General features: G+C 37.7%; 2 protein-coding genes across 3 annotated transcripts in view; both read left to right on the top strand.

Moving 5' to 3' along the window:
- The first annotated feature begins 3,946 nt into the window (after nucleotides 1-3,946).
- Nucleotides 3,947-12,060, top strand: LOC120107378 (norbelladine 4'-O-methyltransferase-like). 2 transcript variants are annotated; one of them, XM_089930047.1, is made up of 5 exons: nucleotides 3,947-4,105; nucleotides 4,387-4,466; nucleotides 7,141-7,285; nucleotides 8,423-8,554; nucleotides 11,627-12,060. In XM_089930047.1, the coding sequence occupies exons 1-5, from the start codon at nucleotides 4,049-4,051 to the stop codon at nucleotides 11,918-11,920; spliced, it is 708 nt and encodes a 235-aa protein (XP_089786173.1). In that variant the 5' UTR covers nucleotides 3,947-4,048; the 3' UTR covers nucleotides 11,921-12,060. The 2 variants fall into 2 exon arrangements, with proteins under 2 accessions (XP_089786173.1, XP_089786174.1); XM_089930048.1 differs by lacking the exon at nucleotides 8,423-8,554.
- Nucleotides 8,561-15,881, top strand: part of LOC149753606 (norbelladine 4'-O-methyltransferase-like) — a 53,009-nt gene continuing 45,688 nt past the window's right edge. Inside the window, exon 1 of the transcript XR_016400146.1 lies at nucleotides 8,561-10,596. The gene's annotated coding sequence lies outside the window, so the exon portion shown is untranslated. The remainder of the gene's footprint in view (nucleotides 10,597-15,881) is intronic.

Genomic DNA, 15,881 nt, shown 5'->3' on the forward strand with positions numbered 1-15,881 from the left:
TTTATCCCTTCAAGTGTGCATTCTAAGATGCATGCTAGAAGATCGATTTACTAAGCCTCATACGATCATAGCTCAAGTTTTTAGGGTAAACTAAGGTTGTTTACGTTGTTCCATTACTAGGAGCTTATATCCCCTCTTCTTCTTTTCTTAAGCTTAGAGCATACTCTGATGCTAGCTAGGCCAGTATATGTTATTAACTGCCACCGTATTATTAGTTATTGTCTTAGTGATTCTTGCATTTCTTGGAAGCTTAAGAATTAGAAAATAAATCTCTTATTCAGGTGATAAAGTAGAGTATGGTGCCATTGCCATAATAGTTTAAAGGTTGCTTGATTGAAATAATCGCTTGTTGGCATGGGTGATTGTTATTGGCAGACCCACCTCACTATTTTGAGAACTTGAATATTGTTCAAATAGCCAACAGTCGGTTCTATGATAGTGCCAAGTATATAGAAGTACCTTACGTCCATTTTATGATGGACTCTTATACAGAAGTACCTTTTGGCTATTTTATTGCGATTGCATAACTTTTTGGATATTTGTAGACAAAGAAAGATAACCTCTTTGATTTTGCTTTAGTGGATGCCGACAAATTAAATTATGGGAAATACCACGAACGTTTGCTAAAACTTGTCAAAGTTGGAGGAGTTATTGCATATGATAATTAATACACTTTGGTCTGGTAGTGTAGCTGTTCCAGTGAATCTATCCTATCCTGAGGAGTTCATTGAAGTGAGAAACCTTCAAGTGAAGTTTAATGATTTCTTGGCTGCTGATTCTCGCATTGATATATCATAAGTTTGTATTGGTGATGGACTTACCATCTTTTGCCGCATTATCTGATTGCCCACAATTGATCACGTCTCTTTATGCAGGAAATAAGACATGGAGCTACTTAGATATTGTTCCCTTTGAAAATCTTCAGTATCTACTTGGATTTAATAAAATTTCTACCTATTAAAAAGTGCCTCTTTCTTGATATGTTGGGGATGATGCATATCATTTTGTCTGCACTAATCTTTAAGTAGAAAATGCTGCTATTTATATTTCTAAATAAGAATGTACGAATCAAGTATGATGTGCATAATACATATATAAGAACACATGTTGATGCTTTAAACAATAAAAGCCAAAATGATTTATTTTAGAGATATGTAGGAGTTGCACCCTTTGAAAAAAATATTTGTGGAAATTGAATGGGTATTTTCCCCAACTTAATATCCTAAGGAGAGGGTTATTTATTCTAAGCATATATGAATACAAAATGATTGCATACAGGTTTTGTGTGATTACTTGCAGGTTTCTATGAACTGATTCATGCATATAGATAGATATGATTGTAATCACACAACCAATTTATGCATTTTTGGAACTTATAGGCTATCGCCATGGGCTGCAATATTGTGCTTTCCGTGGAAAAGTAGGCCTTGAACTTCTTAGCAAAGTCATGAGTCCAGAATTTACTAGATCTAAAAATTACTTTTTAACTCTGTTCGATAACTATTACATGCTAAATTTGAAAGATTAGATTAAATACTCATAAAACATGCCGCTTATTTGCATTCCAAGTTCATAAAGAGTTAACATTTGAAGCATAAAATAATTCTGCTATTAAGAATAATGTAATTAGACTGCATAGCTAAAGGTTGTATAATTCAAATATCATTTCATAAAAGGTTGCACCTTAAATTACTCAAAGCTCATGTTGACATCAAGCGCTGGGTGTTCTTCAGAAAATACAAAGAGAATTTTTCTCCTTTTGAATCTGAATCTTGTTTCCATGGAGGCAGGGTGCACCATTCGTATGTAGATCTTCATGAAACAAAGAGACAAAACGACTTTATTTTTTTTAGGGTGAGAGACTGAATAATTTGTTAAAGAATGTAACAACTATCTTGCTGCTCCTGAGGATGGTACAAATTTTTCCTCAAAAGACAAATGCCGATAGAGTATATTATATATATAAGTACAATTTCAATGGATATTGAAGTCATAAAGCAAATGTTCCTCATTTTTTAGCTGCTCGAAAAAACCACCCTAACCTCTTATCAGCTCTGCTCTTGGTAGCTTCAACGAGTATGATGACAAATTATGTTTTCCTAATGGTAGCCGCAAGAAAGGCATACTAAAAACTGTGACTAGTTATACCGGTATGGACATATATGGTGATGGCCATCTTCTCATCAGAGACATTCGTAGGCTGGTTCAGGAGATGGGTGGCTTGCAGACAGTACATGTGTTTCGGAAGGCGAATAAAGTAGCAGACTAGGTCGCCTCCTTCGTCGCCCGGCACTTCGGAGATTTTCTATGGACATCTATAGGAGATATTCCTTCTCCTTAGTACGTTTTCATTTCTCATGATTTGGTAGGATGTACTCAAGTTAGAGCTATATAAATTGCCGCATTTATCAAAAAAAAAAAAGAAACTGTGACTAGTGAGGATAGACTACATGAATTTTAGAATCACATCTTCCGAAAGATGTAAAGATATAAAGTCTTAATTACTATTTCATTTTATGTAACTTTTAGTTTAACAAGTGCAGTATCAGTTGCATTTGCATTTGTTATGTCTGGAATGATCGGTTATGGTTATAGTCCAAGTTGAATTTAGCCATAGTCGATGCATCCAAATTGCCAATCCCTAACCTACTCTCCCTCTCTCTATTGCTCTAGGGATGTCATAGGATAGTCCCCAGCTTTTTTTCCAACTAGAAATAATAAAATGTTTGATTCTTCCAATTACACATCAAATGACTACATTCTAGTCTGCTTTTGCAAACTAAACGTCATCATTGCGAGAAGATGATGTCAAGTTTTCCTCTTCATGGTAACTTTAAGATGCATAGAACTGCCGATGAAATCTGTTTGGCATCAACGAGGAAAATATTGATACCTTTTTGGACTAGACCAACTTTTTTTGTGTCGGTGCAGATTGAGGTGGATGGCTTCAGCCCTAATCAGCTCAGAAGCCGATCAAAACGTACTGATAGTAACTCGGACCGCACCGCACGACTCCAGTCCTAGCCAAAGAGCTGACCAATACGTACCAATAAGGACTGATAGTTTGGGCAACTAGTAACTGTAGCAGCACTATAATCGGCACACAAACAGAGCCGTATGCCGCCCCACATGGAATAATTTTCTCGTCGTAATAGTACTACCGACCGTTATCTGACCAGCACTGCATGTCGCACTAATCTAGATAATGGCAAAATGGACTGCTCCATATAAAGAGATAGTTTCGAAGACCTCTAAACGATAAGCCTAAGCCTATATCATGCTATAGTTTTCGTCTAGAAAATGCCATCGGCTCAATGCATTTGGGGGCCTCCATGCATAAATAAGAAAAGAAACAATAATTTTTTTAAAGTAAAAGATACGTCCTAACATAAATGCAGTTGGAAGCTTCAATGCATTTATAGTTATAAAGATATGTAGCATCATTTGAGGCCCCCAAATGCATTGGGAGCCTTAATACATTTTGGATGCTCACTGCAGAATTTATTATAATAAATATATTTGAGAGCCGGGGCTTACGTGTTCGTCTAAGGATTGAGCCGGCTTTCACTACTTTGTTAAAAAATTTTTGTTCTACACTGTTTTTTCGCTTTTCTGACAAAAACACTTCAATAAATGAATTTCTTGCGAGCCATCTTCTATATATCGATTATTTCGATTTTTACCGACCTCAGCAGTCGTATGCGGCAGAAGTTCTGTTGTGCTGTCACTTCCCTACCAAAAGAACAGCTCGAAAGTATAAATCATCCAAGTAGCTACTGCTGCGCGTGAGGCACGCCAACTAATGCTCATCTTCATGGAATCATCGTTGAAGCCAATTAAAAAAATAAATTCTTTTATGTTCCTTAGGAGGAAGAAAAGCAAAAGAAAAAATTTGCAAGGAATCCACTAATAATTGCCACCCTCACCTACCACCGACCACCTACCACCTCTTTATCGAGTAGTCACAACCCATGGGATATATATATATGGAGGAAGGAGAGGGTGCCAACCTAAGAGATCTCCATTAAGGAACTCTGGAAGAACATCAATGGCTATCCCGGCAGGACATGCAATACATCTCTTGCAGAATGATGCCCTTTACAAGGTCGCTTCTCTTTTCTTCTTTTTCTTCTTCATGATTTCTTTTGGGATATGACTATGTAGTAGAGGAGGAGGAGAAGAAAAGAAAAAAGACACATAGAAGGGAGAAGAGATGCAAGAGAGTAGAAAAAGAAAAGAAAAAAAATAAGGAAAAAAATGGAGTTTCTCTTTTCTCCGAATTTTTTCACTTCTGAAAAGATTAGAATAAAGAGAACATTCTTTTTTTTTGGAGGGTTTTTTTGCCCCCTTATTTCTATTTAATCTTTTCTCTTTCTCTTTTTCCAGTATATATTGGAGACAAGTGTTTATCCACGAGAGCACGAACAACTTAAGGCATTGAGAGAGGCGACTAAGAAACAAGAGTGGCAAGTTCCAAACCTTTAGAATGCTGAATCTTAACTATTTAATTTTATGGAAACATTAAATTATAAAGCAGTGAGATGGCTTGATTACATTGTTATGTAGTTATTTTAGATATCTTTGTGGAAAAAATAAAGAATAATTCAAAGCACGAAATCTGAAAATATCTTGTGATTTTATCCATGCTATTGATGGATCTCTTCATGGTTGGGCAAGAGGAATTCCTACTGAATTAACATGAAAGAGGGTAGTCCAAAGGCAAAGAGTGATCAGCACTAACAACTCGAGCATTGTCCTAGCTGCTCAGTTACAAATCTAAGGGCCTCACTTACCTTGTCTCTCTGTACAGCTCTTTTTGACCTTTTTTTTTTGTGGGTACGGTTGGTTCTTTCTCCTTTTGAGGAGTGTTCCGAAGTGGGAACCAGTTCATGTTTATCTTTATTGCAATGTGTTATTGTATCATCATGTAATAGAGTATACAACATGATTAGGGGTACAAATGGGTCAGATTGGTCCGAGTCATGAGTAACTCCGACCTAATTCAGTTTCTTTGCTTAGGTTCTAATATTGAACTCAGATCCAATCCAATAGAAGATCGGATTTGGATTGTGTCAGATCCACAGCTACAATTTTTGATCAACGAATCATTTGGGTCGGATCCATGTATAATCTGCTCCCAACCCAAGAAATTTGGATCCAAGCCAGATTCTGTTCGGATCCGAAGAAATAATTATTATAAATTTGCACATTACCAACATGACCGAAGTTGTACTTTGGTGCAACTGTTGTATGCTGATGGCACAATGTCTTTATCGGAGTACAGTCCTCATGAGATTGCAATAACTGTTTAAAGAAAAATACTTAAGTGTGAGCCAATATATATGTATGTATGTATGTATGTATGTATATATATATATATATATATATATATATATGTATATATGTATATAAAATCTCTTGTTAGTCTCCATTGAAGCGGGTACTAGTTAATAATGTATATGGTATAACACACATTATATTTTGTCTTCAAACTATTCATTCAAATATGGATAGAAAAATACAAAGACAACTATTTTTGTTGTGGTATATTAAATAACGGTTTTGGACATGTACTTGAAGACATCAGCATTATCAGAAGATGCTTGTGCCATCGCGCGCGCACACACGCACATGTACACACGCGCATGCACATACACACCCACGCACACACATACACACAGAGAATGAGAGAGAGAGAGAGAGAGACTTCCACACCATGAGCAACTTGGTTCGAACTCTTGAGTCGAGGGTGCGGTCTAGAGCCTCAATACGCCAAAAGTTGACTCCCTTTTTACTAACACCATTGCCGTTGCATTGTGAACCATGAACCACTCCCCCTTGCATGATGTAGAGATTGTGATTCTGATTGTAACAATATTGCTGTTGACCATAAGCCTCACCTCATTTTTCATGGGCACCGAAGAGAACTGCCGGAAGAACTATCACATTATAGCAGCTTTTTTTTTCGGATCGGATCGTAGAGTTAGAAATCTAAAATTGTTCAAATTTCAAATAGATCGGATCAAGTTGGGTCAGAATTCAGAAAACCTAGATCTGACCCTAAAAATAGAACAAGTCCAATTTTAGAACCTAACCCAGCTCCACAGGTCCTCTAAAACGGGTCGGATCGGGTCTGAACGGGTCGGGTCACCAGTCAACCCGACACATTTGCAGCCTTCAGTATGATGCCAAGTATTCAAAAGCCACCATTAAGTATTTTAAGGGCTTGTTTGGCTATTCCTCTAAGATTGGGCCGTCCATTTAAGTATAATCCTATATCAACCAAACTCTACCTAGCTCAAATTCTATGGAAAGAAAAAAAAAAAAAGACCTTCATAAATTTTTCTTATCTTTTTTTTTTTTTCTTCTTATAGCCCAAAAGCTAGGATCGATGCTAGGTTTGATAGGTTCCTAAAAAATGGAAGCTAGATGGCCGATGGGTCAACAAGCTCCAATCCTGTAGGAATATCCAAACAGACCATAAGCGTTATTAAAATCCGATGCTCTGATGTACTAGCTTGCTTAAAATAAGATTTATCTGTGATCCAAGAAATGCTAGCCTAGCCCTGTTTATCATTCCTGATAACAGTGAGAAATTCCTTTTTTTTTGAACTTTTTTTGTAGAGTGTGATAGCCAACGAGATATATTCTTTATTGTATAAAGTGGATCTGAAATTACTATCACATTCGTCCAATATATTAACTATGTCATGATAGTTTGATTTCACTGTTCTTCATTCATCAGACATTGTTGTGTCTAATAAGGACCCTCAAACTAATATTGGACCTTCTTTTGATTTGGTATCCTTAAGTAACATTGCCAGACTAATTTAGCTAATCCAAATCCAGATGATTAGTGAATTCTTTAACTAACTTTTCTGGAGATCTCAATCTTTAACTAGTTATGTGTAACAAATGGTAAATAAGATTAACTATTTAAAGACTGGTTAAAATTGAAACTGCATACATCATAGGACAGCATAGGGAACTTTGACTATATTAAATGAATTGTATGATGATATATCTTATTCAAAGTTGTCGATCTATTAATACTTAACCTTATGCGAGTCGATTATAATTAGCATTTAGACCACCCTCCCCTACCCACTTTTTTTATCTTTTTATTTTTTGATGTCGCAGGCATTTCTGGATGGTGCCTCCGGAGGAATGCCAACATCTTTCTATACTTCTAAAGCTCATGAATGCAAAGAAGACACTTGAGCTTGGTGTGTTCACAGGTTATTCACTCCTTGCGACAGCACTAGCATTACCGACGGAGGGCAAGGTTTTTCAACTCCTTAGCACATTAAAATAATGCTGTGTTCACTTGTTTATGTTTACTAGTAATTTCATTACCTATTTTATGCCCAGGTATGTGGCCACCGAGCATATGATCTTCGGGTTTTAGGCATTTATAATGCCTAGATCATGATCACCCTGAGCAGATTTTTAATTAAAATGATCCACCATTGATTTGGAATCATTAAATGTTTACTAAAAATTTAATTTTTAGTTATAGTCTAACCAGAACACATTTCGAAAGAGTCAGACGACATACTACATTAAATTATTGGTAAAAGATATAATTAATACAAAGTCAATGATGGCTCATCCAAGATAAATCACACTACTAGTTCTGATCTAAAAGCCTGGAAATATCTAGAATAGAAAATATGTATCTTCCATGGACCTTCAGTGCATACACTGACACCTCCTTTAGTCTCTAAAACATTGACACCTATACTTCATCTCTGTAATAGGTGCATAAGTAGAAGTAGCATATTGTTCCTGAATTAGAGCAGGTCTAAAAATAGCTTACTACTCATTCATCTTGTGTTTTAGATCTTAAATATTATTACAAGATGGAGAAATAGGGTACCTACGACGTCCAATCCATTCTCTAACCACTAATATATTTCTGAAAACACATGTGAGAAATAGATAAAGAAAAACTAAATTAAATGTGTAATCTTTTAAATGGATATATAACTGATGTTCAAAATGTAATTAATGGCATTGTTTGCAAAACTAAAGTCCAGAGTAAAGCAAAGTGAAGGATGAAAAGGAAATTACCTTCCCTTTGTTTTGTATGAGGTTTTGGACATCAAAAGCTCTATTACTAGACATTTTTAATGTATAGTCTAGTCGATATGTATGTTTCTACATGCATACTGACATATATATTATATACATGTATGACTGTGTGTGCGCAACTTATTTTGCATTTAACTGGTTATATTTTGAGTTTATTCAGAAAAGATACATTTAAACAAATTTGCAAAAACTTATGATTAAACAATACTATTGAAGTTATGAATGCATGTCAGAAAACAATGCTCAACCATGAATATCTTTGAAAAACTCGAACTATAAAAATTTGGTGTTCATGACCCTTTATCCTTTTGTTCATACTTTGTTGTAGGTTACAGCAATCGACATTAACCGATCATACTTTGAGATAGGACTACCATTTATTCAAAAAGCGGGAGTTGAGGACAAGATTAATTTTATTGAATCAGAAGCTCTCTCTGCTCTTGATAAAATGCTCCAGGAGGTAACTTTCCACATATATCAAGCATAATATTTTTTGTGGTGTATAGTAATTATCTTTTGCTCTAGCAATAAAAGCAAGAGTTGGGTCTTTAATTAATAAAAAAGAACTTTACATAGGTTAAGCCATGTAGATATCCCTTGCAAAGCTTTGCATGTGTTTGGAGAAACAAAAAATTAACAAAAAAATAAAATAAAAGTGTCCTGGATATAAATCATAAAATATTTGAGTTCGAGCAAATGAAAAATGTTTCATATAATAAATAGAGCTAAGCCAAAAAAATATAGATTAGCATAATTGCCAAATTTATTAAATCATTTTATGCCCACTTTTAAGGAGAGATCTATCAAAACAAAAGAGACCCATGAAATAAATTCTACATCTTCCTTTTGTTACAAATAGATATGCATGTTCGCATGAGTGAATAGGTATCTTGCTATCTTGCTATTGCTTTTGGATGACTGCCATGAAATGGGATGATTTTTAAGTAGATAGAATTATTATATATGAGCTAGGACTCTTCTTTACTTTGTTTTTAAAAAAGGGTTAGTACTCTTATTTATGTTAACTTTGAGAAAAGATTATGACTCTTATTGATATCTCACTCTCATTATCTTAAACCAATCCCTTCAGTTGCAGTTAGATAATAGAGAAGACTATGCAATCCAACCAATTAAAATTAAAAAATTTAGAAAAAACATTTGACTCCTAAATTTCTTAGTCTATAGCTCATTCTAGTGTATCTATACTGTGTAAGTCCTAAAATAGGTTAAATCTGATGCATCCTCATTACAAAAGTATCATGGTGTAGCATAATGGTCTTCATAATATAATCTTAAAGGGGTGCTTGAAGTTACAAATACCATAATTTTTTCTATTTTATATATTAATAATGAACCATTTAAACAAAGGCAATTATTTGGCTGTTATTTTATTATCATAGCTATTATACAACAGGGATAATGACTTTTTAGACCATTTTCCATAGTGACTAAACAAAATAACCTGTTATGCATTTGATATTTTTTATTTTGCTGGTTGACCGAAAATAGGTTAACATTTTATATTAGGTTAATATGTCTCACATGCAGCTTGAATCATCCATTTGGAGACTGTAACAGGTATAAGATGACATCGGAGTTGGGTAATTAATTAATAATTGGCTTGGAAGGATTTGAATTGATGACCTTCAGTAAACTTGGTTTTGATATCTTATCATATTAATCAATCTTCGATGATATGTAGAACTTGTTAGGCTTCTTGTTCCAAAGCCATTTACATAAGAGCAAAACCAGAGCTTGATTTTTCCAATGAAAATTCTATCATTTCATTCTTTCCATAGGGTCCCCAATAGCAATTATCAATTGGTCCCAAACTGTGTTAATCATTTAGAAACTTGAGTTTGTAATCTTTTGCATGATATAATATGTTGTGAATTAGAGTGTTGCAACTCCAAAATTATATATGCTTATGTGGATGCTTGTTTTTCTAACTATATGTATTTACTCAAATTTAAAGGTTGTTTTCTTTGTAGAATGTTGGCACTTGTCAATATCCTTTGCTGATAATTAAATATATTTTAATTGATCGAAATTTTAAGTCAATAAAACATACATATGCCATACATCAAGATGCGGACTAGCCTACATACTTGCGTAATTACGATCAAATTGATAATCTGATATCTTTTTTTGACTTCTGCATGTGTATTTCATGTGTCAAAAGACTAGCAACATAAAAATCATGGAGTAAGCATAGAGCCTCATTGCTGAAATTTAGAATGGTAGCACCACACAAAACAATATATTATTTTACTACTAAATACTCTCTAAATCTATACTGCTGAACTCACTTTTTATATAGACTCTCACACACGGCCATTCCCTTTCCACTTAAACACTACCAAGCCAAGTACCATTCTATTCACATGGTAAGCTCTTCACCACTTGTATCTCATTTGTCATTTACTAATCCAAGATTACATTCCGATCTTTATCCAATAAGGAGCTCAAAACATGGCCATATGACACCTCTAGTCTGCAGAGGTTCATATTGAGAACAACCTTTCAACCACTGCACAGCCCAAACTAGATGACTTAATTCATCAAGCCATTATACCTTACCTACTCTTCCTACTCTATAACTCAAGACAAGATCTCAAACTTTTGATCTAAGTTTGAATTAGACTTCCAACATAAAGTATATTTGTTGTCAAAGAGTGCAAAATTAATTTATTTTCTAATCATTTTGTATTTTATTTATTCACTACGTACCTCCTAGAGATTTGGAGTAAATTATATTTACACACCCAGTAGTATGAAAAATCTACGCTTACCTCCTTGAGATTTATTTTTATCCAACACTTTAACCTTAACCTAACAGAACATTAGTCAAACTGTTAACTTTAAATGAGATCCAAATATTACATCAGAAAAAAATTTTAAAATGGCAAAATAACTTTATGTGACATAACAACCACCCAAAGATTTAAGAAAATGTATGTATTCTCTTCCTCATTCAAGGACAATTTTGACTTTTCATATGAGGTAAATGGATTCACTAATGTCGTTAATTTAACTAGGTGTAAGTGTAAGTTTTACAAACTATTAGGTGTAAGTATAACAAACATAAACCTCAAGAGAATTTATGTGATTTACTCAGTTAAATTATACAAATAATAGCTGCAAATGTAGGGATTTATATTGTCAAAGCATGGATCAAATTACTTTGAAATCATCGTATCTTAATACCGCCACTATACAAAGTAAGCATAAAAATTACCAATCTCTTCGACACTCTTCATATATGCTTCGGGCTTTTAAAAAATATATTGCTCTCATCTCTTGGCAAGCAAGTATGTTGCTTCTATTCTGATTTTTGAGTGTAAACCTTTGAAGAACCTAACAAAAATGGAATGCTTGAATGGAAAACAATATTTTTGTTCTAAAACTACAATGCCGCCATATGGTTAAACTATCATTGGGTTTTCAAACAAGACAATTTGTAAGTGAAACTCTCTATGTAGGAAGTTACTGCTATATGATCATGATAACGAAATTTCACTGACAACTGCAGGTAAAGGAAGATGAGTTGTTTGATTTTGCATTTGTTGATGCTGACAAGTTAAACTATGGAGAATACCATGAACGCTTGCTTAAACTCGTGAAGATTGGAGGAGTTATTGTCTATGATGATACTCTTTGGTCTGGTCGTGTGGTTGCTCCGGTGGGTACTCCTCTTTCTGAGTATGATGCCAAAGTCAGAGACTACTTTCTGAAGTTTAATAAGTTTTTGGCTGCTGACTCCCGGATTGAGATATCACAAGTTTCTATTGGTGATGGACTCACCATCTGTATGCGTCTTATCTAATTATGTGTTTTGATTATACTAAAAAACTTAAACCATTGGGTGGAGATCGACCCAACCTTGTGAACCCATGTGGCACCTCTTTATCAGTGATGTGGGGCATCCCATGACATATATCTTAATTTACATTGCATATTTGAGCATACTTTGGTTTTTTTTTTTCTCTTGTTCCAACTTAGTGTCAAAGCTCAGATTATTGGAGAATGTGAGTTCAATCCCCCCAAAGTAATTATTTATTTAGTCAACCAGGTTCTCATTTTGACCCAACCCATTTATCCCTTCAAGTGTGCATTCTAAGATGCATGCTAGAAGATGGATTTACTAAGCCTAATACGATCATAGCTCAAGTTTTTAGGGTAAGCTTAGATTGTTTACCTTGTTACATTACTAGAAGCTTATATCTCCCCTCTTCTTCTTTTCTTAAGCTTAGAGCATACTCTGATGCTAGCTAGGCCAGTATATGTTATTAACTGCCACCGTATTATTAGTTATTGTCTTAGTGATTCTTGCATTTCTTGGAAGCTTAAGAATTAGAAAATAAATCTCTTATTCAGGTGATAAAGTAGAGTATGGTGCCATTGCCATAATAGTGTAAAGGTTGCTTGATTGAAATAATCGCTTGTTGGCATGGGTGATTGTTATTGGCCGACCCACCTCACTATTTTGAGAACTTGAATATTGTTCAAATAGCCAACAGTCAGTCCTATGACAGTGCCAAGTATGTAGAAGTACCTTACGGCCATTTTATGATGGACTCTTATACAGAAGTACCTTTTGGCTATTTTATTGCGATTGCATAACTTTTTGGATAATTGTAGACAAAGAAAGATAACCTCTTTGATTTTGCTTTAGTGGATGCCGACAAGTTAAATTATGGGAAATACCACGAACGTTTGCTAAAACTTGTCAAAGTTGGAGGAGTTATTGCATATGATAATACGCTTTGGTCTGGTAGTGTAGCTGTTCCAGTGAATCCATCCTATCCCGAGGAGTTCATTGAAGTGAGAAACCTTCAAGTGAAGTTTAATGATTTCTTAGCTGCTGATTCTCGCATTGATATATCATAAGTTTGTATTGGTGATGGACTTACCATCTTTTGCTGCATTATCTGATTGCCCTGACTTGATCACGTCTCTTTATGCATACTTTATATATGGAAATAAGACATGGAGCTACTTAGATATTGTTCCCTTTGAAAATCTTCAGTATCTACTTGGATTTAATAAAATTTCTACCTATTAAAAAGTGCCTCTTTCTTGATATGCTGGGGATGATGCATATCTTTTCTTTCTTTTTTTTCTTTTTTCTTTTTTTTTTTCTTTTTGCTAGACCGAGTGATCTATACAACATGTGTACGGATGCACCAAATAAAATCGGAAACAAAATATCATGGAGCTCCCGAGGCAGCTCCCCGTCCCCTGCCTATAGGGTACTACTGGCATGATTACCCACATATGTGGCCACCCAATCTGCAGCCCCGTTGGCTTCTCTAAACACATGCTTCACCTGGACCACCCCTCCGTCCCTCACCATCATTCAGATATCGCGAATCAAGGGATAGTTGGCAGCACCGACCCTCTGACCCTCCTGGATCTAGCTGATGACCATAGCCGAGTCACCCTCCAAAATGACTGAACTAGCTGAGAGCACACGCTGAGCGTGTCGAAGACCCGCCCAAGCAGCTCTCAGCTCCGCTCCAGGAACCGTGCAGTCAAATAACTGATAGCCTCCTGCCGCTACGACTCTAGAATTCGGGTCCCTAATGACGAAACCCGTTCCACCATTTGTGCTACCATCCAGCACCGACCCATCAAAATTGACCTTGAGGAAGCTTGGGGGTGGGGGCTCTCAGGTGAAAAACACCGTACGAGAAGTTGTCGAGGCAGAATGGGAACCCCAGATATCCCAAGCTATCAAAAGTCCTTCTAAGGAGGAAACACGACTAATCTCTGCCGCCTGTGCCCGGGCGCTCTCCGCCACGAGCCTTGGTGACATGCTCTGCTCGCTGAAGGTTCGAGCATTCCTTGCCAGCCATATCTGGTATGTTATGCAGGTCGCTCTAACTGCCTCTTGGCGTGTCAATGGGTTGCCCGACCACCAATGGATGGTCTATAAGAACTGGTCCCTTTGAGACCAATCCTCCCGTAGCAGCCACGCCGCCTTTGCTCATGTGCACTGAAATAGTGCATGGTTCACCGACTCATTGGCTTTGCATGCCCTGCACTTAGGGGGCATCCTCAATCCCCGTCCGCTAAGTACTGCTCTCGTCGGAAGCCGATCCCATACGACCTTTCATAAGGACAGTGCGACCCTCGGATGGAGGCTTAGGCGCCAGACCTAGGCACACTCCGGACCTGGCTCATGCTCCGACCGGAGCACACGGAGCTCCCCCACCCTCACACCGGTCCTACACGACGTGCTCCACACCTGGGTATCCGGACCCGCATACCCCGAAATCGGAAGGGACCGGACCCTCTTAGCTAGGTGTGTCCCAAACATGTGACCCAACCTAGCCTCATCCCAAGCAGCCCTGCCCAGGACAAAGAGGTCACAGATCCGCAGTCCCTCCACTGCCTCAATGTCAACCATGGTCGGCCAGAGTCTCAAGGGTAGGGCACCCACCCTTGGGTCGCCAACCACATCAATACTCTGTCCATTGCCTATCAACCATCTAGTATTCTCCCCAACTGTGGGTAAGTATCTTGCAATCTCTCGCTACATAAATGAGCAGCGACGCCCACTGCGAATCGCCGCTGCAGTGCCCGTCCGGCCGTATCTAGCAGCCATGGTCTGACTCCAGAAACCCTGCGGCTCCAACGTGAATCGAGCTGCATGTCGGGCAATCAGCGCCTCGCGCCGCTCCACAAGAGACAACACACTGACGCTACTCTCCCTCACTGGTAGACAGATACTTTCCCATGCCACTAAGTACATCCCGTGACCCCCTCCATACGACTAGGGGTGATCCGACCCGATTTGGGTTGGGTTCGAGTCGGATTCGGGTCGGGTCCGAGTTCGAGTCGGATTCGATTCAGATCCGAATCGGGTCCATTTTTTTGTGCTTTTGAGGAAGAATTTGGGCAGATCTAATTTGGTCATATCATAATTATGAGGTACTGGGTGACCCATGACTCGAAAGACTTGCAATTGACCTCCACTCAGAACAAAGGACCCATGACGTACTAACTAAGCCGGTCTGCAAGCCAAATTTCATATCACACTATTTTTTATCTGTATGACTGATTGGACGGAACTTGGTGTCTCCCAGCTCCCCTCTCACGAGGGCAAGAAAAATCCTAGACCTTCCAAAATCCAATTCCATTGCAGAAAACTGGCACATGACCCATATTCAGTTCAGCGTTCCCTCACTTTCTCCCTTCAAAAGTTAAAAGAAACAAAAACCAAAAAACAGAAGGAAAAAAAAAAACAGCTACCGAGACACCAGAGGTATCAACAGTGTAATAGATCGAGAGAGAATCCTGACGGGCCGAAGTTCCTTTGGATTCTGTGAACCTATGCCTGTTGCTATCCTTCCAGGCTTCAACCCAACTCCCCTTAGGCTTTTCCACTTCTCTCTCTCTCTCTCTCTCTCTCTCTTCGAGTCCATTCGGGTCGGGTCGGGTGGGTCCGTTCGGTAAACCCAGACCCAACCCAGAAAATAATTCGGATCCAATTTTCAGACCCGACCCGGACCCGCGGGTCCTAAAATTCGGGGCGGGTCGGGTCGGGTCACGGGTCGACCCGACCCATTTGCAGCCTTACATACAACCCCCACAGGAAGCTCCGATGTAGCCGCTCGATCCTCATCAGTACTATTTTCAGAACCACTGCGTTGGCCATGAGGTGGACCAGCATGGAAGCTAGCACTGATCTAATGAGCGTCAATCTACTCATCAAAGAGAGCGAAGATGCCCTCCTGCCCTCCAGTCTGCTTTGAATCCTCTGCACCAGACCAGAGCACTTG

Source organism: Phoenix dactylifera, chromosome 4 (assembly GCF_051530095.1).
Source record: "Phoenix dactylifera cultivar Ajwa chromosome 4, Ajwa_hap1_PhDact_Kaust_v1.1, whole genome shotgun sequence".
In the NCBI taxonomy this organism is placed as follows: Eukaryota; Viridiplantae; Streptophyta; class Magnoliopsida; order Arecales; family Arecaceae; genus Phoenix; species Phoenix dactylifera.